The sequence below is a fragment of the Peromyscus leucopus genome, chromosome 9 (genome assembly GCF_004664715.2).
Source record: "Peromyscus leucopus breed LL Stock chromosome 9, UCI_PerLeu_2.1, whole genome shotgun sequence".
NCBI lineage: Eukaryota > Metazoa > Chordata > Mammalia > Rodentia > Cricetidae > Peromyscus > Peromyscus leucopus.
This window is the reverse complement of record NC_051070.1, coordinates 57,932,796-57,954,506: the sequence shown is the minus strand read 5'-3', so window position 1 is coordinate 57,954,506 and position 21,711 is coordinate 57,932,796. Positions and strand designations below refer to the sequence as shown.

The 21,711-nt window shown below is 40.1% G+C and overlaps 2 protein-coding genes across 4 annotated transcripts in view; one reads left to right on the top strand and one right to left on the bottom strand.

Moving 5' to 3' along the window:
• Fzd3 (frizzled class receptor 3) overlaps positions 1 to 21,711 on the bottom strand; it is a 63,505-nt gene that overhangs the window by 14,359 nt on the left and 27,435 nt on the right. For all 3 annotated transcript variants that reach the window (XM_028889990.2, XM_028889989.2, XM_037208449.1), the window contains one exon: positions 19,235 to 20,252. In XM_028889990.2, the coding sequence (XP_028745823.1) occupies positions 19,235 to 20,252 (1,018 nt within the window). The remainder of the gene's footprint in view (positions 1 to 19,234; positions 20,253 to 21,711) is intronic.
• On the top strand, positions 12,097 to 12,620 carry LOC114707294 (securin-like). Its single transcript, XM_028889991.1, is given in 2 exon segments — positions 12,097 to 12,359; positions 12,362 to 12,620. Coding segments are annotated over 2 exon segments (351 nt in total). The 5' UTR covers positions 12,097 to 12,181; the 3' UTR covers positions 12,535 to 12,620.

Here is a 21,711-nt window from a genome sequence, read left to right as displayed (position 1 = left end):
GGAAGAGTTTCTTAAAATATTAATGAACAAAGGTGTGTTTCATAAAAAAAAAAAAAAAAAAAAAAAAAAAAAAAAAAAAAAAAAAAAAAACCGACACAGTTACAACAATGCTTGTGCCTAACAAATGTTCAAAAATACATCTCCCGGAGCACTGCTGTCTCCCAGGTGAGGCTGGAGAGATGTCTCCGCAGTTAGGAGCACTTGCTGATTTCAGTTCCTAGCACCTATACTGGGGAGGGGGTGGTTGTAAATGCCTGTAACTTTAGCTCCAGAGGATCTGACACCCTCTTCTGGTCTCCTCAAGCACCCACACATATGTGTCATATACTCACTCAGACATATAAAAATAAAGCTTAAAAAAAGATACTCTGAAATAAAACATGGAGACCATAACCCCCTCTTGAAGGATTTTTTACATTAGTATGCTGAAATTTCTGAAAGGTCCTAGAGTAAGAAAACTGTTTACTCATTTTTTTTCTAAGCCAGTAGGACACTGAAGAGTTGGAAAGGGCAAATTCTAGGCATTGTCCTATAGTTGATGAGCCTATTCATCTCAGAAAAATCTTTTTATTTACTGTTTCTATTTTAAAACAATGTCCTTTAACATGGGAATCCCTTGCACACATTCATTCTCCCTCTGGCTCCACAGCCTGTTTTGTTTTTTTTTAAGACAAGGTTTCACTCTGAAGCCCAAGCTGGCCTTGAACTTATAGTAACCCTCCTCTGACACCTGAGTGCACAGCACGTGGGTGAGCTACCACACAAGCTTGGCTTTGAACTATTGCTTCTCCTGCCTTAACTTCCTAAGTACTAAGTACTGGCTGGAAAAACCGCAGTTAAGGAGACACTAATTTTTACATCTAATTTTGTTGTCTTCTCCATGATTTAAAAATCCACCAAACCAATTAACATATACATTAACCATGGTTGTATGTATCCAGAGAGAGCGATGGGAAGGGGAATCCCTACCGAGGTAGAGTACAGCAAGAATGAAGTGGCTAAGAAATACGCTTCAAATCACATTTGCTTATATCCAATGAGTGGTCAAATGAGGACTGACCAGAAAAAGATATTTAACTGTATAGAGGTGATTTAATTCTGTATACAAAGAGGGGCTAGAGAGATACCTCAGAAGTTAAGAGCATTGGCTGTTCTTCCAAAGGGCTTGGCTTTGATTCCTAGCATCCATATGGTGGCTCACAACAATCTCTAACTCTAGTTCTTGGGGATCAGATGCCCTTTTCTGGACTCCTTGGGCACTAGGCATACACACAGACACATATGCACCAAAACACTCATCTACATAAATAATAATAAAGAAATTTAAATAATACAATGAGGAAGACATGAATAATAACTTTAGAAAATAAACTAGTAAAGCTGTAAACAGGAAGGGCAATGGGAGAGCTCAACAGAAATCACGTAATTCCTAGAAGTGTTGCAGCTGTCAAGTACTGGCCTGAGCAATGTGTCTCCAAAAATCACTTGAAAAGTGAAGTGCCTTGAACTTGTGCCTATAAGGGAAGGATCAGCTGAGGTTGGAATACTCATGGACTTTGTGTAAGCCCTTCATTTTGTAGATAAGGAATCAAAATGATCCACCTTAAAGTAAAATTTATTTGGACCTTCAGTCATTTAAATTTTGAGTGTTACTATGTTCCGCAGCAGATGAGCCAGAAAATTCTGTGCCCTTGTTGAATTTCCATTCTAGGGAGAGCTAAGGTAGAATGCTAATACACAGGGAATGAAGAAATCTTAGACTTTCAGGGAGCAATAAAGTAACTAAAGCAAGGCAAGGAGCAGAGGAGAGAAGAGCATTTGGGGTATGAAATGACAGAGAAGGATTAGATACTATCAGAATGGCCAAGGTCTCTCCACAAACACGACACATTAAGTCGGGGTTGAGGGTATATTTGGGAGTGCAAGTATTTCAAACAAACATTGATAATGATAATCCTAAATAAAATCTGTTACTCTTGAAGAAAAGCAAAGTGGCCAGTAAAAGCCAGCTAGAGCCAGCTAGAGCCAGCTAGAGCCAGCTAGAGCCAGCTAGAGCCAGCTAGAGCCGAGCATGCAGGAGGAGGATGATGGCAGGAGACACAAAGAAGCAGCGGGAATCGATGATGTCTGGTCCTGCAGGCAGTGGTAAAAATACAAAGTTTTTGTTTTGTTTTGTTTTTCAAGGCAGGGTTTCTCTGTGTAGTTTTGGTGCCTGTCCTGGATCTCACTCTGTAGACCAGGCTGGCCACGAACTCACAGAAATCCGCCTGGCTCTGCCTCCCGAGTGCTGGGATTAAAGGCGTGTGCCACCGCCGCCCGGCAAGAATACAAATTTTATTCCAGTACAACAGGAAGCCATTGAAGGGCTTTGTTCAAAGGGGTAACCAAGTTCATGTATGTTTTCAAACATTATTATGGCTACCATACTGAACAAACTGTGAAAGAGTAAGATGCAAGCAGAAGGCCACTGTGCAAGTGGATGAATGCTTGGACAGGGGAGGAAGTGGAGGCTGTACAAAGCTAATGGGTTGAATGCAAAGTATAAGGAGACAAGGCTCGCAGATGCCTCCCAATTAAGTGTCTAAGAAACCGGGGGACGCAAATACCAATCAGAGAATTGGGGGGGGGGAACTGGGAGTGAGATGCAGGAAGCAGGTTTTAGGAAAAATATTAGGAGTTCTAAATTAAGCTTGGAAACATCATGCAACTGGGCATTCTGGAGCTTAGACACATGTCTAAAACATGGGGAGATTAAGACTATGCAGAAAGGGGAGGGTGGAGAGAGCAGACGAGAAGTTCTACTTTCCAAGTCCTTTCCTCCAGTGTTTTACACGCTGTATAGTACTACTGTCTTTCATAAATCAACGTTGCTCACATAACAGAAATGTTCAAAGGAAGAAGTGCTGAAAACACATCGGCAACACCCAAAGCAACCACAAGAACCTTCAGTCATGCAAGCAGCACACAGGGGATTTGAAGGAGAGCAGGAAGGAGCACTGAACAGGGTATTGCAAGATTCCGCTTAAACCCAAGATCCCAGGAGAAACGAGTGAGCACCTGGGGATGGCAAGACAGTGACTCAAGAAATGTGCTGAGTGTGGGAGCTCAAGTCCAGGACACCAAGGGGAGAATGTCAAGAGACTGCTGCAGAAGGAGCTTCTGAGAGAAAGAGCTTGGAGAATGCATTGTCTGGTTCTACATCCCAGAGAACACAAAAACACTGAGGGTGGGTATTATATAAACAGTCACACAGGGCAAAGCCCATCAAATAAATGTATCTAAATAAGGGAAAAGGACTATATGTTCAGTTTTACTTAAAATAACCCTATAATGAAGTAAATTAATAGTTTAAAGGAAAAAACTTGAAAAATAAATTGATCCTTAAATAGTAAAGGGGACAAATGAGAAGCACTACATTGTTTTATCTTTTATAAAAGTTCTTGAAAACACCAGAATCTTTCTGATGTTATAAAATATAACCTGTCTTAAGTTTTGTTTCTGGTGCAGTGATAAAATACTCTGACCAAAACACAAACCAAACTAAACCAACCAACCAAACAAACAAACCAAGAACCAAAAAACCTTTGGGACAGAGGGTTTACTTTAGTTCACAATTCCAGGTTTCAGCCTAACCACTCCAGGGAGCCACAGCAGCAGGACCGTGAGACAAGTGGCCGTATCACAGCCACAGTCAGGGCAGGGACACAATCAATGTATCCATGATTGGTGCTCAGCTAGTTTTCTCTACTTTTACATGTACACCAAATCCATGGTGTTATCCATAGGAGACTGGGTCTTTGAAGCCACATCATTTCCTGTAATTAAGATAATTCCCCACCAAAATAGCTGGAGGCCAACTGGATCTAGACCATCCCCCATTGAGAGTCTCTTTCCCTAGTGGTCTAGAACAGATTGCACCAGGCTGATATTCAAAACTAATGATCACATAATCCTAACTCAATTCATCCTATGTATTTCTTTGGCTTGTCATCTAGGAAACCAAGAAGACTCCCAGATAAAGGAGACACCTACATCTATTTTTTTTTTTTTTTTTGACAAAAGCCTGGTTAGCTATAAACAACCTAGATGACATTATCTTCTAAACACCTGATCTCCACAATCATTCTAATTTTAGCTAATAGTACTGCTAGATGGCTTTATTGAAGCATCATCTGGAAAACATTCACCTATATCTTATTTTTTCCTATTTAGATTAATAATCTAACAAAGCCCTGAAGTTTAAATGCTAAGTAAATGGAAAAAATTACTCATGTTAAGGAGGGAAAGCCTTGCACAAAAAGAAAACCACCTAAGGTATATTCACATTGTTAGAATTCTGTAATTGCACAGCTCGGGGTCCTGTGTCTAATGTTTTATATCATCAGTGGGTGCAGGCGACTGCATACCGCAGCATGGTCACGCAGTCTCCGACTTAAAAAGCTGAACGCAGACCCCCACCCCCTTCTTTCTGTTTCCTCTCTGCTCTGCTCCCTGCTTCCCTCCCCCACCAGGCCCGGCTCCTCCCTCCTGTCCCCTATTTCTTCCTAATAGAGCTCTCTATAACCCTGGTAGTCGTCCGTGACTTTTCCACGACCAACCAGTGCTGTTCATCCTTGCACACATTATTTGGTAGCCTAAACTGTTGTTGGATTTTTGCTTTGACTCAGGTTGGCAGAGTCTTTGGCTCTTGACTCTTTTCCCTTACCAAGCAAAATCTGTATTTCTCTAATGGAGATACATACTGTGTTTGATAAGCTTTTATTTTTTAAAATATGTTAATCATAAAACACTGACTTATATCAAGCCCATAATCATGTAAAGCCACATGAAAATAAACAATCAGGTTCAGTCAGCCTGTCATACAAGTAACACAGAGTAGGATTTTTTTGTTTTCTTGGGAGCTGACGACAGAACCTAGGATCTTCTGTGTGCTTAGACAAATGATCTACCACTGAGCCACACAGTTCTTGAATTGAAGCTTTGAGTTACAACTTTTATACACTTCTTAATTACATTATGCTGCTTTATCAGCCTTTACTTTTATTACACTTTGAAAAGTCAATTACTTGCCCTATCGACATAAAAGCCTATTATAATGCTGTAGTAATTAAGATAATGTAGCACAGAGAGACAAGCAAGCCATGGCACAGAGTGGCAGCAAGTCTCACTGTGAGCTCTTCATGTCTGAGGAAGCACAACAGAGCAGTGGAGCAAGGGTGAAGCAGTCAGGGAATGCTGACTGCTACACGCATCAGGCATGGCTTATAAACTATAATTTGTCCCTTTCACAAAAGCACTGTCTTTAAAGTAAAGCAGCACACGGTTGGGCAAGTGAAGAGCTGTTAGCAGTTCACTCTTCCATCTTTTTATTTCTCTTCCTCTCTAATTCTCAGTTTATTTGTGCCATGGTGAAAAATGTATAATAAAGTAGGATTTCAGTCCCCAGATTTTCCTTTGATCACTGGAAGGAAATCAATATAAATTCACTGTTCAAACATTTTATAGATAATCTTTGTCTTCTAAACAGAGAGATTGCTTTCTGAAGATAATTACTTCTTACAAAATTGAGAGCTGCCAGTGTGGCCAACTGTAACAGAATTCAACAACTTGAGTTTTACCAATGATTGCTGTATAACTATTCACTGTCAACCTTTAAGTAAATAAAAAATGAAATTTAATGATTCAAGAACAAATTTGTCTCTCATTATTCAAGCTTGTAACTACAAGGGAGAGATCAGAGGGCCAAGAGACAAAGGAGAGCAGAACTTGCCTGATTCCGAATGAATTGCCCAAGCAGAATGCAAATGTTCAGATGATACCACGAAATATGACTGCTACCTGACAGGCCTGTCATGCATGTATCAATATAGACTGCACCTGTTAGTTAGCTGACCCCACAGAAAAATTCCACAAGCCAGACTTACTCAAGAGCTCAAAAGGAAAATAGAAACAACAGTTATCTCAATTTTGTCATTCTTTGCCTTGCTGGCATTATGAAGAAGTTATATTTGATTAAGCAAAGGGCAACATCCAATTCTACATGACAAGTGTTGATCATCATTTAGATGATGTCATTGTCTGTGTTACAAGAGGGAATAGCTAGAAAGTAGAAAAACAACACTATCCACATAGACTACAAAATGATAGGTGCAGTAAGTGGGAAACAAATAAAAAGTACAGAATTATCTTAATCTTGGTGAGCATAAGGAACGATAACCCTCATGCATAGTGTAACAGTGATGCTCACACAGGTAGAGAGTATAATTTCTCTAGTGGATTAAAAAAAAAACAAACAAAAAGAACTGTTTAATTTGCTCCTGTAAAGCAAATCACACAAAAAGTAAATTTTAAGGAAGGTTTTGTCTTTCAAATGTAGATTAAAAAATAATCAGAAAAGGGAAATCAGTTTTTATAGAACAATAAACAAGGGCTCTTCTTTACACAGCAATGTTATAACTGACAGCGTTCTCAGCCCTGTACACAATGAAGAGATCTTTAAAACTTCTCCAAATTGTTTGCAACTTCATGATTTAAAAAGGAAGCAAGCAAGCAAAAAAAATCCTATCAGCTGTAAGCCACAATGTGAGTGCTGAGAACGGAACCTGGGTCCTCTCCAAGTGCAGCAAGTGCTTATAACTGCTGAGCTATTTCTCCAGCCCCTTAATGCTGTGTTTTAAGACAGAGTTGATAAAACACTTGTCTGGAAATCTGGTGCAGCGACTATCTAGTTTTTCTGGTGCATGCTAAGGAAGTGTTCATTTTCTATGAAAGATAGGAAGAATTCACACAACAATTTTGCTTCAGTCATGGCGTTATCTGACTCACAGTTAACTTTCTTCTACTAGACTATGAACTCAAGACAAATGGTTGTATCTTAATCACTCCCACTTCTATAGCAACCTCAACATTCCAGAAGAATAGAAGCATCATTTTGAATTAATAAGATTTTTTAAAGAAGAGAAAGTAAGATGTGGTTTATGGGAAAGCAGTTTCTAGATTCATTTAATTCTACATGTGAGAAGAACTTTAGACATCTTGGAAGATTTGAGAGCTCAGGTTAGTGATGTAGCTCACTTGACAGAATGCCTGCCTAGCATGCAAGAAAGCCTGGGCTGAACCTCAGAAGCACATAAACTGGGTATGGTAGCACACATCTGGAATATCAGCACTTAGGAGGTAGAGGCAGGAGGATCACAAGTTCAAGGTCATCCTCCATCACACAGTTTATCTGAGGTCAGTTTGGGCTACATAATATCTTGTCTCAAACAAAAAAATTAGAGCTAAAGAAATTATAAACTAAGTGATTAACCTAAAGATACAACTTCTGAGTGAAATAGCCAGAAGTATAAAAATGCCCCTTCAGATACATCAGTTTTCTTGCATAGAAAAAAGCATAAAATATTAAGACCACAGGCTTTGGAACCAAGCAGTTTACATCCAAATTCTGTCACTAATTAATTGTATCGCTTTGGTTAAACTGTATTTCACACTTAGTTTCCTTATTTTGTAAAATTATTCTTGAGCTCCATTGTCAGCCAGTCAACATCAGGGATTGTCTTCTGGCTTCCACATGCATGAGCACATACTTGAAAACACAAATGCATCCCCACATGTAACACACACACACACACACACACACACACACACACACACACACACACACACTAGCATAAACTACCAAAATTACTTCCCTTAATTGGTGCAGTGAAACTTACAAAGACGGCTAAGAAGAACCTTTACTGACATGTCATTCATGGTTCAAGAAGAAAAATACTATTTCCTTCACAGTCCTTTCAAAGTATGGGTGATTCTTCTGAAACTGTCTAGCAAAGGGAACACTCCTATCGAAAACTGAAGCTAAAATCAACATATTAGATTTAATGTCATTCTGCTATTTTTATGTTTTTCTGAATCAAGACTAGATAAACAACAGATGGCTTGCCTTGTGTGTCTGGAAGGGTAAATGATGTTTGTTTTCTTATAATAATTACTTTTTTTAGATTCTGCAAATGGTTCTAATGTGAACTCGATAGACTGAGCTATGGCAACATACTTTCTATGACCGAAGCAAGTGCTCTAATGTCAGATGCCTTGGGACACACGGCAGTAGGTTAAAGGGATGATCAAAGACATGAGAAAAATGAAAAAAAGTACGCTTTTGAAAATTAATGTTTAGAAGAAAATCTGATGATTACAGTAGAACACAGGGAGAATTATGTACTTATCCTAACAGTGAAATTATATGCTATACAAGACACTCAGGTTAGAGATTAAAATTTATCTTGTTTAACCTTCATAGGAACTAAAAGGTAACATATTACTTCCTTACATGTATAAATGGTAAAAACTTGATATGAACTCAACCCATTTGATCTACTCCAGTTTTAAACTAATATGTCCTGTTACATTCAAACATCTATTCTAGGATTATCAGCAACTTCTGAGAAATATAACTTTCATAAAGTGCTTTAAATCTCTTAAGGCATACTAAATAAATAAACTAACAAAAATAAATGGAATAGGGGGAGGCTGAAGAGATGGCTTAGCAGTTATTTAAAAAGCACTGGCTGCTCTTCCAAAGGACTCAAGTTCAATTCCTAGCACCCACATGGCAGATCACAACTGTCTGTAACTCCAGTTCAGGGAACCCTACATCCTCACACAGACATACATGCAGGCAAAATACCAACATACATTTAAAAAATAAATAAAACAAACCAACCCACCTAAGTACCTAGGAAATTACTAACATGACACCTGCTCTAGAAGTAAACATCACTGCTTTTAAAGATATTTTATAATTATGAGCATTTCTCATAGAGGACAGAGGGGTGAGAGCACTGAAGGGCAACAGATGGTTTGGGTGCTGGGAACTGAAATCAGATCCTCCACAAGAACAGTACACACCTTCAATCTCTAAGCCATCTCTCTAGCCTTTTGCTCTTTTTCAATTGTGAAGTAAGCATTACTGAGTAAATTTAGCACTAAATGTTCTTTTCTGTAAAAAAAAAAATTACTGGAGACAGTACGCCACATATCACAGCCTAGCCTTTAATTCTATATAGTCAAGAATGACCTTGAACTTCTGACCATCCTGCTTCTACTCCCAGAGTCCTGGGATCACACACATGCACCAGCAGTGGGTTTACATGCTGATGGGGATGAAGCCCAGGGTTCTGTGCTTCCTACACAAACTCTACCAACTGACACATATCCTTGGCCCTAAATAATATTTTTTACAGTGTGACTGAATATATATTTTAAAAAATGAACATTCTTAAAAAAAAAAAAAACAGTTGGTACAAGTGTAGGCAGTGAAATTCCATTTTCAGGAAGAACATTCATTTCAAAGATTTTTAAACTAACATATTTAGCTCATTTTGCTCAAATCAAAAGCTTATATACATGTCATTTGCATTAAATCCAACTGGTATTTTAAACAATGTGATAAATTACTTCACAAACTGATTTTTTTAGCTATTAGAGGTCAACTTTACTATTTATGTCAGAAGCCAAATATCTTCTTTCTCACGTGCTACTTTGTATTCTTTGTTATTTAGGGTCTCACTATGTAACCCAGGCTGTCCTTAATTGCTAGTGGTGCTTGGATAATGGGTGTGAGCCACCCTACCTGGCTTGCAACCTTAATTACGTTTAATCAAACACATTCAAATGCTATTTAGTCTTTCTAAGTTACCCGAGGCAGCTACCTCACTGCTGCTTAAACCACTTTTAAGCTTCCCATTAGGAATTACCATAAGAGCTTCCTGCATGTTCCTCTAGGTATGCTCAGTATTATTTCAAAATGAGAATACAGTGTCATTGGTGCTCAAGATCCTAATGAAAATTCTGAATGAAAACTAATATCCTAACATTTGCATGTTAAAAGCCAGGAAGTAGGACAGATGTCATATGATTCCACTTATATAAGGTACCAGAGTAGTTACACAAAGGAAGTGGGTGTGGGGTCACTGTGAAATGTTTGGCCTGTTTGAGAAAATGAAAACATTTCTGGAAAAAAATGCTAGGGAGGGTTGCTAACTGGAAATATACTTGAAGACACATGAAAGATGCTTAACTGGGATTGGGAGTATAGCTCAATTGTTAGAGTTTCTCTTTCCCCTTCAATCCTCTAGGCAAGTACAAAGCCCTGCGTTCCATCCTTAGAACTTTATAAACTAGGTCATTCTTGGCTACATAGTGAGTTCAAGGCAAACTTGGCCTACATAAAATACTGTCTAAAAAATAAATAAATATATAAGTAAAAGGGTGAATATCATGATATGTATTTTTAAACTTTAAAAAAAAAATTATTTATTTATTATACAGTGTTCTGCCTGCACATGAGAAGAGGGTACCAGATCTCATTACAGATGGTTGTGAGCCACCATGTGGTTGCTGGGAATTGAACTCAGGACCTCTGGAAGAGCTGCCAGTTCTCTTAACCTCTGAGCCATCTCTCCAACCCTGTGATGTGTATTTTTACCTGCACAGGTGGCCAGCCTTATAGTCACTGAAATGTAGTTTGTATAGGTTACTTTTGTTGATCTTTTAGCTAATATGACTGTGTGTCTTAGTTAGGGTTTCTATGGCTATGAAGAGGCAATTCTTATAAAGGAAAACATTTAACTGGGTGGCTTACAGCTCAGAGGCTCAGTCCATTCTCATCTTGGTGGGACATGGCAGGGTGCAAGCAGACATGGTGCTGGAGAGGTAGCTGAGAGTTCTTTATCTTGTGCTGGCAACAGGAAGTGGACTGAGACACTGGGTAGTATCTCGGAGCATAGGGCTCAAACTCTGCCCCAACAGTGACACACTTCCTCCAACAAGGCTATATCTACTCCAACAAAACCACATCTCCTAATAGTGCCACTCCCTATGATCTTATGGGGGCCAATTACATTCAAACCGCCACACTGTGTAAGCCACATAACTCCATGTGCTTTAGAATGAAGCCACACTACATACTTATAAAGTTACTGTGCATGGAGTACTACTCAGCAGAGAAAAACAATGAAAGCATGAAATTTGCAGGCAAATGGATGGAACTAGAAAAAATCATCCTGAGTGAGGTAACCCAAACCCAGAAAGACAGTCATGGTATGTACTCACTCATAAGTGGATTCTAGATATAAAATAAAGAACAATCAGACCACAACCCATAGAACCATGGAGGCTATATATATAGCATGGAGGTCCCTAGGACGACTGTGGCTTATAATAAATTTCGGTTTTACTCAATTATTGAAAAAAAATACCCAAATGAATGGAAACACATGAACTATGAACCAAAGGCTGAGGGGCCCCCAGCTGGATCAGGCCCTCTGAATAGGTGTGACAGCTGATTGGCTTGATCAGTTTGGGAGGCAACTAGGCAGTGGGACCAAGTCCTGTGCTCATTACATGAGTTGGCTGTTTGAAACCCGGAGCTTATGCAGGGACACTTGGCTCAGTCTGGGAGGATGGGACTGGACCTGCCTGGACTGAGTCTACCAGGTTGATTGCAGTCCTTGGGGGAGGATTTGCCCTGGAGGAGGCGGGAATGGGGGATGGGCTGGGGGTAAGGGGGGGGTGGGAGGGGGGAGAATAGGGGAACCCGTGGCTGATATGTAGAACTGAATGGTATTGTAAAATAAAATAAATAAAATTTAAAAAAAAGTTACCGTGCATATCAAATGGTATAGGCTTATACCCACCATCAAGTCAATAAAACTAGTGAACTCTTTATAGTACTTCATTCTTTTGAATATGCCAGGTTCAATTCAACATCCATTTACTCAAGTGAGATTAAAAACCATGAAATCAACAGGGCAGTGGTGGCCCATGCCTTTAATCCCAGCACTTGGGAGGCAGAGGCAGGCAGATCTCTGTGAGTTCAAGGCCAGCCTGGTTTACAGAGTGAGATCCTACAGAGTGAGTTCCTACAGAATGAGTTCCAGGACAGCCAAGACTACACAGAGAAACCCTGTCTTGTAAAACAAAACAACAAAACCAAACCATGAAATCACAAAGGAATTCATTAGATTACATTATTATTTAAAGAGAAAGGTTATTAATTATGAAGAAAAAATTAACAGAAAAAATTAAATGTATGCATAAAAGTGTTCTTAATCATGAGATGTGAATGTGAAAAATGTTCTCATTGAGTTTTAGAAAACTTGGAGTCTTGGAGTAATCTGGGATGGCTATTCTAGTCTCCGTAGATGAGGATAATGGAGAATGTGGACACCATTTGGCTAAGGATGGGTCGAGGCTGGGATCTGGTGTAAAAACCTTGGATGAGAAACAGCAGGTTTTAAAACCACAAGTTGGCAGAGTGTTCAGTGCTCCATCAGCTTTACGCAACACTGGCAGAAAGGCTGGTTAAGAACTATACAAAAGTCAGTGAAGACTAATACCTCCTCAAACAAAACAACTTTCACTGTGAAAAAGGTCACCAGGGAGATTGTTAAAGTACAAAGTTCTGTTCCAGAAATAGAAAAATTCTTCCTCTTCAATCTTCTAGACCAATGGTCCTCAATGTGTGGGTCGTGACCCCATAAGGAGTCAAATGACACCTTTCATAGGGGTTGTATATCAGATATTTACAATTCAAAACAGTAGCAAAATTACAGTTATGAAGTAGCAACAAAAATAATTTTATGGTTTGCGGTTGCCACAACATGAGGAACTGTATTAAAGGATTGTAGCATTAGGAAGTTTGAGGACCACTTCTCAAAACTAAAGTTCTGACCTTCCTTAGGAGCATCATATCAACACCTCCCCTTGAATGGAGTACCTCTCATGATCATACACATGAAGAAAGAGCTTGAGAAAGTACAGAACCTGGACCCCTGCCCCCTTTGCCTGTGAAGATGCCCCTTCTCCCATGGAATCAATCTGCTGCAGCCTCCTTCCAGTGCTCTCTCCACCCTGGATGTTGAATTGCCACCTGTTTGTTATGATGCAGATATTTCAACTTCTGACTCCTTTCCAGTTTGTATATGGTACATTAATAAAACATTTGTAAGCCAGGTGGTGGTGGCACACACCTTTAATTCCAGCACTCAGGAGGCAGAGGCAGGCAGATCTCTGTGAGTTCAAGGCCAGCCTAGTCTACAGAGCAAGTTCCAGGACAGCCAAGGCTACACAGAGAAACCTGGCTTGAAAAAGCAAAAACAGAAGGAAAGGAAGAAAAGAAAATATTCAACCTGAATAAAAACTTACTATGGGGCTGGAGAGATGGCTCAGAGGTTAAGAGCACTGGCTGTTCTTCCAAAGGTCCTGAGTTCAATTCCCAGCAACCACATGGTGGCTGAAAACCATCTGTAATGAGATCTAGTTCTCTCTTTGGGCCTGCAGGGATACATGCAGGCAGAACACTGTATACATAATAAATAAACACATCTTTAAAAAAAAAAAAAAAAACTTACTTAAAGAAACAAACAAAAACTAAAAACAAAACAAAAACAAAACCCACAAACAAACAAAAACCCCAAATCACAAAAAAATAAGCCAGACAAGATACTTGTGATGCAAATAACTGGAAATCAGCAACAAACAGCAACCTATCACTGCAGTGAACAAAGGTAACAAATAGGCAAGTAAAAGGGGAGAAGCCACAAGGCCACTAGGCACATGGGAACATCATCTTATTACTAATAAGAGAATGTAAACACTAAAGAACTGGGGCAGCTCTGTAGTACAACTTAAAATGTGAAATTGTGGGCCCTTCAGCAGTTCTTTTATTGTTTATGGTTGTTTTAGGTGTCCTGGGTTTTGTTTTTCCATATGAAGTTGAGAATTGGCCTTTCAAAGTCTGTTAAATAATTGTGTTGGAATTTTGATGAGGATTGCATTGAATCTGTAGATTGCTTTTGGTAGGATAGTCATTTTTACTATGTTAATCCTACCGATCCACGAACATAGGAGATTCTTCCATCTTCTGATGTCTATAGTAATAAAAACCACATGGTATTGGCATAAAAACAAACACATTGATCAATGGAATCAAATTGAAGATCCAGAAATAAACGAACATACCCAGTGACACCTGACTTTTGATAAAGAAGCCAGAAATTCACACTGGAAAGAAAACAGCATCTTCATCAAATGGTACTAGTCTAACTCAATGTCAGCATGCAGAAGAATGCAAATAGATCCTTATCTATCACTCTGAACAAAACTCAAGTCCAAGTGAATCAAAAAACCTCAACATAAAATCAAATACAGCCGGGTGGCGGCGGCGGCGGCGGCGGCGGCGGCGGCGGCGGCGGCGGCGGCGGCGGCGCACGCCTTTAATCCCAGCACTTGGGAGGCAGAGCCAGGTGGATCTCTGTGAGTTCGAGGACAGCCTGGGCTACCAAGTGAGTTCCAGGAGAGGCACAAAGCTACACAGAGAAACTCTGTCTCGAAAAACAAAAAAAAAAAAAAAAATCAAATACACTGAACCTGAAAGTGGGAAATATCCTTGAACTCTTTGGCATTGGAGAGGACTTGTTGAACAGAACATCATTAGCACAGGCACTAAGATCAACAATTAATAAATGAGACCTCATGAAACTATAAAGCTTTGTAAGACAAAGGACACTGTCAATGGGACAAAGCAGCAGCTTACAGAATGGGATTTTTTTTTTTTTTTTTTACCAACTCCACATCCATTAGACAGCTAATATGCAAAATACATAAAGAACTCAAGAAACTAGGCATCAAAAAACCAAATAACTCAATTTTAAAAATGGTGCAAATCTGAACGGAGAATTCTCAACAGAGGAATCCCAAATAGCTGAAAAACACTTAAAGGAATGTTCAACATTCTTAGCCATCAGAGAAATGCAAATCAAAACTACTTGAGATTCCATCTTACACCTGTCAGAATGACTAAGATCAGCAACACAGTGATAGCTCATGCTGCTGAGGATATGGAGCAAGGGGAACATTTCTCCACTGCTGGTGGGAGTGCAAACTTGTATAGTCACTATGCAAACCAATATGGTGGTTCCTTGGGAAAATTGGGAATCAATCTACCTCAAGACCCAGCTATACCACTCTTGGGCATATATCCAAAGGACACTCCATCCTACCACAAGGACACTTGCTCAACCATGTTCACTGCAGCTTTATTCATAATAGCCCAAAACTAGAAACAACCTAGATGTCCCTCAACAAAAGAATGGATAAAGAAAATGTAGTACATTTACACCATGGAGTATTACTTAGCTGTTAAAAAATTGACATCATGAAATTTGCAGGAAAATGGATAGAACTAGAAAAGAACCATTCTAAGTGAGGTAACCCAGACCCAGAAAGACAAATATGGTATGTATTCACTTATAAGTGGTTACTAGCTATTAAGTAAATGGCAACCAAGCTACAATCCATAGACCCATAGAGGTTAGGTAAAGAGGGGGGGAGGGAACACACATGGATGTCCCTGGGAGGGGAAAATAGATTTTATGAGCAGACTGGGAGCAGAGAATGGGAGGGGAGGGTCAGGGAAATGGGATAGAGAGTGTAAGGAGAGACAGCTGGAATTGGGGGGCATTTGGGGAGTGTTGCAGAAACCTAGTGAAGTGAAAACTTTCTGGCATCTATGATGGTGATTCTAGTGAGGACTCTTAATAATGGGGGGAGTCTCAACTGGCCATCTCTTGTAGGCAGACAAGGTTTCTAGTGGAAGGATAGGGTTGCATTCGGCCTGCAAATTTGAGTAAGGTCTATGATGTCACACAGGGCCAGGATGAAAGTCTAGCTGCATTCCTGGAGTGACTGCAGGAAGCTTTCAGGAGATATACCTCATATGATTCAGAGTCACAAGAAAATGCAGCCACCTTGATTCTGGCTTTCATTAATCAGGCAGCCCCAGATATTAAAAGGAAAATACAGAAGTTAGAACGCCTAGGAGAAAAAAGCATTAGAGACTTAGTTATAGTGGCTGAGAAAGTGTACAATAGAAGGGAAAGTGTTGAGCAGAAAGAAATTTAAAAAAAAGAAAAGCGACAAAACCATTATCTGGCTAAATTATTACTAACTGCTACTGCCAGTCCGGACGAACGCCAGAGAAAACTGCGGCAGCCAGTGGCCGGAGAAGAAAAAAGGCCAAAAGGTAAAGGAAGACCCTGGCTGGAGAGGAATCAGTGTGCTTATTGTAAAAAGGAAGGGCACTGGGCAAGAGAATGCCCCCAAAAAGTGACTAAAAGAGATGCCAAAGTCTTTCGTCAGAGAGACATGGACAGTGATTAGGGGAAATGGGGTCCGCCCCCCACCCTGAACCTAGGGTAACCCTAAAAGTGGAGGGGGAAAAGACTGATTTCATGGTGGACACAGGAGCTCAGAATTCAGTGTTATTAAAGACTGATGGGCCCATGACAAACAAACAAACTTGGGTCCAAGGGGCCACAGGGACTAGACCCTATTCATGGACTACTTGAAGAACAGTGACTTAGGAGCAGGCCAGGTATTCCAGAATGTCCATACCCCCTGTTAGGACGAGACTTACTGACAAAAATGAAAGCTTAGATACATTTTTCTGAGAAAGGAGCTAAACTGCTCAATGAGATTGGAAAACCTGTTCATGTGTTGGTAACCAGTGACATGACTGAGGAATACAGATTACACCAAGTGGCTCCTGTACCTGACCCTCGACTGGAGGAGTGGCTCCAGGAGTTTCCATCAGTCTGGGCTGAGACTGGGGGAATGGCACTGGCAGCACATTGCCCCCCAAGTCTATGTGGAAATCAAGTCGGGGCAGACCCAGTAAAAGTCCGCCAGTACCCTATGCCCTTAGAGGCCAAAAATGGCATCATCCACACATAAGGCGACTGCTGCATGTGGGAATTCTCCAGTCTGTGCAATCGGCCTGGAACACATCCTTGCTGCCTGTTAAAATGCATCACACTAATGACTATAGACCACTCTAAGACCTGAGGGAGGTCAATAAAAGGGTGACTGATGTCCACCCAACAGTCACAAACCCTTATACTTTGCTCAGCTCCCTACCTGCTGATCGGCAATGGTACATAGTCCTTTATCTAAAGGATGCTTTGTTGGTCAAGGGGGGATCCCATGAAAATCCCCAAACAACCCAGGCTGTTGCTAAAACAAAGGATTGCACTCCACAAATTGACAATGGGGCCCCATTGCTGAGGACAACACCCATACAACTCATTGAACCTGGAGTAGTTGAGCTATGCCTACATGGAGCCTTTACCCCTATGTTCTAGTCTCTTTAGTGTGGGAAGGTACTCTGTAGTACTGAAAGACAAATATGGACACTGACCCAGCCACAAAACCTTTGATCTACAGTCTATATTGACTGCAAAATATGCTAGGACAGAACTTGTGGGAGTAGCCAACTGATGTCTGATTTGACTTAAGGCCCATTCCATAAGGAGGAACACATACCCAACACTGCTTGGGTAACCAAGAGTCAGAGGCTAGATAGCCAAGAGACCTAGCGTAAAACCAAACACTATCAGTCTAAAAAAAATCAATAAAATAATTCCTAATGATATTATGCTATACTCATAGATGAGTGCTTTATCCAGTCATCATCAGCGAGGTATCCACTAGCAGAAGATGGGAATAGACGCAGAGACCCACAGCCAGACATTATGTAGAAAGAAAGTCTAAACTGGAGGTCTCCATCAAATCCCCTGCCCCCCAATCACACAGGGGGAATCACACAGAAAAGGAGGTGGAAAGATCTCAAGAGCTAGAAGGGATGGAGGACACCAGGAAAACAAGGTCCTCTGGAGCAACTAAGCAAAGTGTTATGAGCACACGGAGACTGAAGCAGCAAGCACAGGGCTTGCATGGGTCTGCATCAGATCCTCTACATATCTAATATAGCTATTAGCTATTAGTATTTTATGGGACTTCTCAATGTAAGAACAAGTAGGTCTCTGACTCTTGTACCTGCTCTTGGGACTCTTCCTCCTGTTAGATTTCCATGTCAATTTGATAGTTTTTGCTTTATCTTATTGTATTTTATTTTGTCATGTTTGATTTTTATCTCTTAAAAGTCTGTTCTTTTCTAATGAGAGATAGAAAGAGTAGATCCAGAGGGAAGAGGAGATGGAGAGGAACTGGGAAGAGTAGAGGGAGGAGAAACTATAACCAGGATGTATTGTGTGAGGATAGAATCTATGTTCAATAAAAGAAAAAGTTCTTGCTTTCAAAGAGCACTGTCTAGTAGGAAGAAAAGACACATGAACACAAGCCCTTTAGTCTGAGATGGAAGTGCTTCAATGGTGTTAGAGGTCTGAGACATGTCAGGGAGCAGTAAGGTGACTGGTGCACTTAGAAGACAGTGGATGTCAGAACACTCTAAGAAAACACCTTCTGAGGGGCTGAGAGACTGCTCAGCAGTTAAGAACACTTACTGCTCTTGGAGAGAATCCAGGTTTGGTTCCCAGCACCTACATGATGGCTCACAACCATCCATAACCCCAGTTCCAGAGGATCCAACACCCTTTTCTGAACTCCTCCGGCACTAGGCATGCATGTGGTATATGTTCATATATGCTGGCAAATACACATAAAATAAATAAACCTTAAAAATTAGAAAACTACTTTTAAAAGGAAGATTAGGTACATCTAGAAGATGGGGTCCTCTGAGCTGTTCCCAGTTACTCTCCTAAGACTAAATACCAGCTGGCCACACACTAAACATGGGCAAGTCACTCAGTATTTCAAATATTCAAACAAAACAGATGTATGAAAATTTAACTTATGGACAAAATTAAAATAATCTCTAAGCTTCTTTCTAAATCTAAAATTCTGACTCTATGACTCTTCAAACTCAAAGGCACATCACAAAATATTCTATACACAAACGAGAAAAAATAATGCCAAGAGAGCTTATGCAATTGAATTCTGCCATTTCTGTACAACTCTTTAAACAATTACTAATCTGACCACCAGTGAAATTTCCACAGAATACAGGACCCTTCTCTCAGAGCTGGAACAGGTTCCTCCTCTATAAACCTTGACTTTCAAAGAATCAATAAATATTTTTAGTAATGGAAATAAGTTGCTCTAAGCTCATAGTATGGAAATGTAAATCATCTTTTAAAATGAATGTCTACACAAATATGTGTATTGTGTATTTACTGCAATATACTTATCAATTATTTTCACTTTAGAGCTTTAATATACATGCTTAAAGTTCATGAAGAATTGGAAAGAAATCAACAGATAAGATTACTTCTTTAACTATCATACATTCTGAGAATTATAACAAGGGTTCCCTTACCTGGTATGGACACGGAATATGATATTCTCTGCAGCGTTCCTGTATCCATGTTGTTTCCCAGATGCCACGGTACGCTTGCTCATAAAAGTAACATCCAATTACAACCAAGAGTGGTACAAGGTAAAGAATGCTGAAAACACCAATCCGGATCATGAATTTCACTAACTTATCTTGGTTTTCCTTTTCTAATGGGATCTCAATCCGAACTCTGTTTAGGGATATGATGCCGGCTAAGAGGAGAGAAACCCCAACTACCACATATAGGCAGAGGGGAGCTAGAACGAAATATCTTAACGCATCAACATCGTAGAGGCCGACAAAACACACGCCACTAATATTGTCACCTTCAATTTTATTCATCGCTAAAAGGATGATAGTTAGAGTTCCAGGGATGCCCCAGGCACTGGCATGAAACAGTAATGCTTTCTTCTCAATAGCTTCACTACCCCACTTTGGCACAGCTGCTAAAAACCATGTGATGGTAAGAATTACCCACCATACACTGCCAGCCATAGTGAAAAAATAGAGTACCATAAAAAGCATGGTACAGGCTTTATTGTGAGATCCTTGTGTCACTGTGGAAGCCTTATACTGTGCAGGGCTGGATGCATTGCAGGCTACTCGGTCCTCAAGCAAAAAGCCAATGAAGAAAATCAATGACACCATCATGTAGCAGACTGCATAAAATATGATAGGCCTTTCAGGGTAACGGAATCTTGTGACGTCAATCAAAAAGGTTAAAAAAGTAAACAACGTGGCAGAGAGGCAAATGATTGAAATCAGTCCTATGAAATAGCGAGCAAATGACAGTTCTTCTCTCCTAAAGTACATATTGGGACATGGTGGTGAACAATCTCGCACGTGCAAAAAGGAATAGCCAAGGTCAGGATCGATTTTCAACTCTCGGGGACACCAAAAGCCATAGTCCCTCTGCACGGCAACTGGGGCACCTTCAGTTGGCTCTCCAACCAAATTCAAATCAACAAGTCGGGGATATGGCTCATCACAATCTGGAAACCTAAAAAATAAAAGATGATAACCATATTTACTTCCAGGTAAGTCTGCTGTTACTTAGCAATTTCAAATTCTAAACTGAGCACCTGTGACCTCCTCTATTTCTATTACTAGGGATAAATAAAAATTTAAAAAATGGGGGGCTGGAGAGATGGCCCAGCAGTTAAGAGCATTGCCTGCACTTCCAGAGCACACGTGTTCAATATCCAGGACCCACATGGCAACTCACAACTGTCTGTAACTCCAGTTCCAGGGTTTCTGACATCATCACACAGACATACATGTAAGCAAAACACCAATGAACATAAAATAAAAATAAATTATATTTTTTTAAAAAAAATCTTCAAAAACAAAAAAAAAACAAAAGAAAATGGCATATTATGGGGGGGGGGCTTCAAGCAGATTTTAAATGAGAGTCTTAAAATTAAATTAGTTTTATCTTCAAAATCAGCACTCCATTAAAACAATGAAACCAGCCATCAATAAAAAAAACCATATATGTGGACTATTTATTTAGTACAGTCTTTATGGTTTCCAAATGTGAAATGTATGTGTATATGTGTGTATATGTGTGTGTGTGTGTGTGTGTGTGTGTGTGTGTGTATGCGTGCGTGTCAGAAAAACAGTAGATAAAAGTTCATGCCGGGCGTTGGTGGCGCACGCCTTTAATCCCAGCACTTGGGAGGCAGAGCCAGGTGGATCTCTGTGAGTTCGAGGCCAGCCTGGGCTACCAAGTGAGCTCCAGGAAAGGCGCAAAGCTACACAGAGAAACCCTGTCTCGAAAAAACCAAAAAGAAAAAAAAAAGTTCAAATTTAAGATTTAAAAATCTTCCTTAAATGCATGGTCCAAGGCGCCATGAGCCTGGTTAGTAATAACCTCACAAATGACATCTAAGTCTCATGTGCACTCTCTATCTTCAGGGGAGGCAATGCTGGGTTTAGAGCTTTTATGGCTGCTGAGCAAACACTCTGGACATCCCTAGCCCAGGCTCTGCTATGTTACTGGGTAACTAAAGGGCATCTGAGGTCTTTAATGTCACCTAGCTTTTCCCACCATCCTGACAACTTCTTTCCAGCCCACTGTATTTTATAATTTAGTTACTTCAGAACACAGATGCACATAAAATTAAGAACATTTTTAAAAGAAAATTCTATTTACCAATCACCATAAATCATATTTTAGAAAGCGATAAATGTCCCTCTTAGGACTGCTTTCATTGTATCCCATAGATTTTGGTATGCTGTCTTTTCATTTTCATTTGACTCCAGACATAAAAAAAGTTTCCTTTTTGCTGGGCAGTGATGCACATCTTTAATTCCAGCACTCAGAAGGCAGAGGCAGGTGGATCTCTGTGAGTTCAAGACCAGCCTGGGCTACAAAGCAAGTTCCAGGACAGTCAGGGCTATATAGAGGAACCATGTCTCAATCAATCAATCAATCAATCAATAGGGTTGGGGATTTA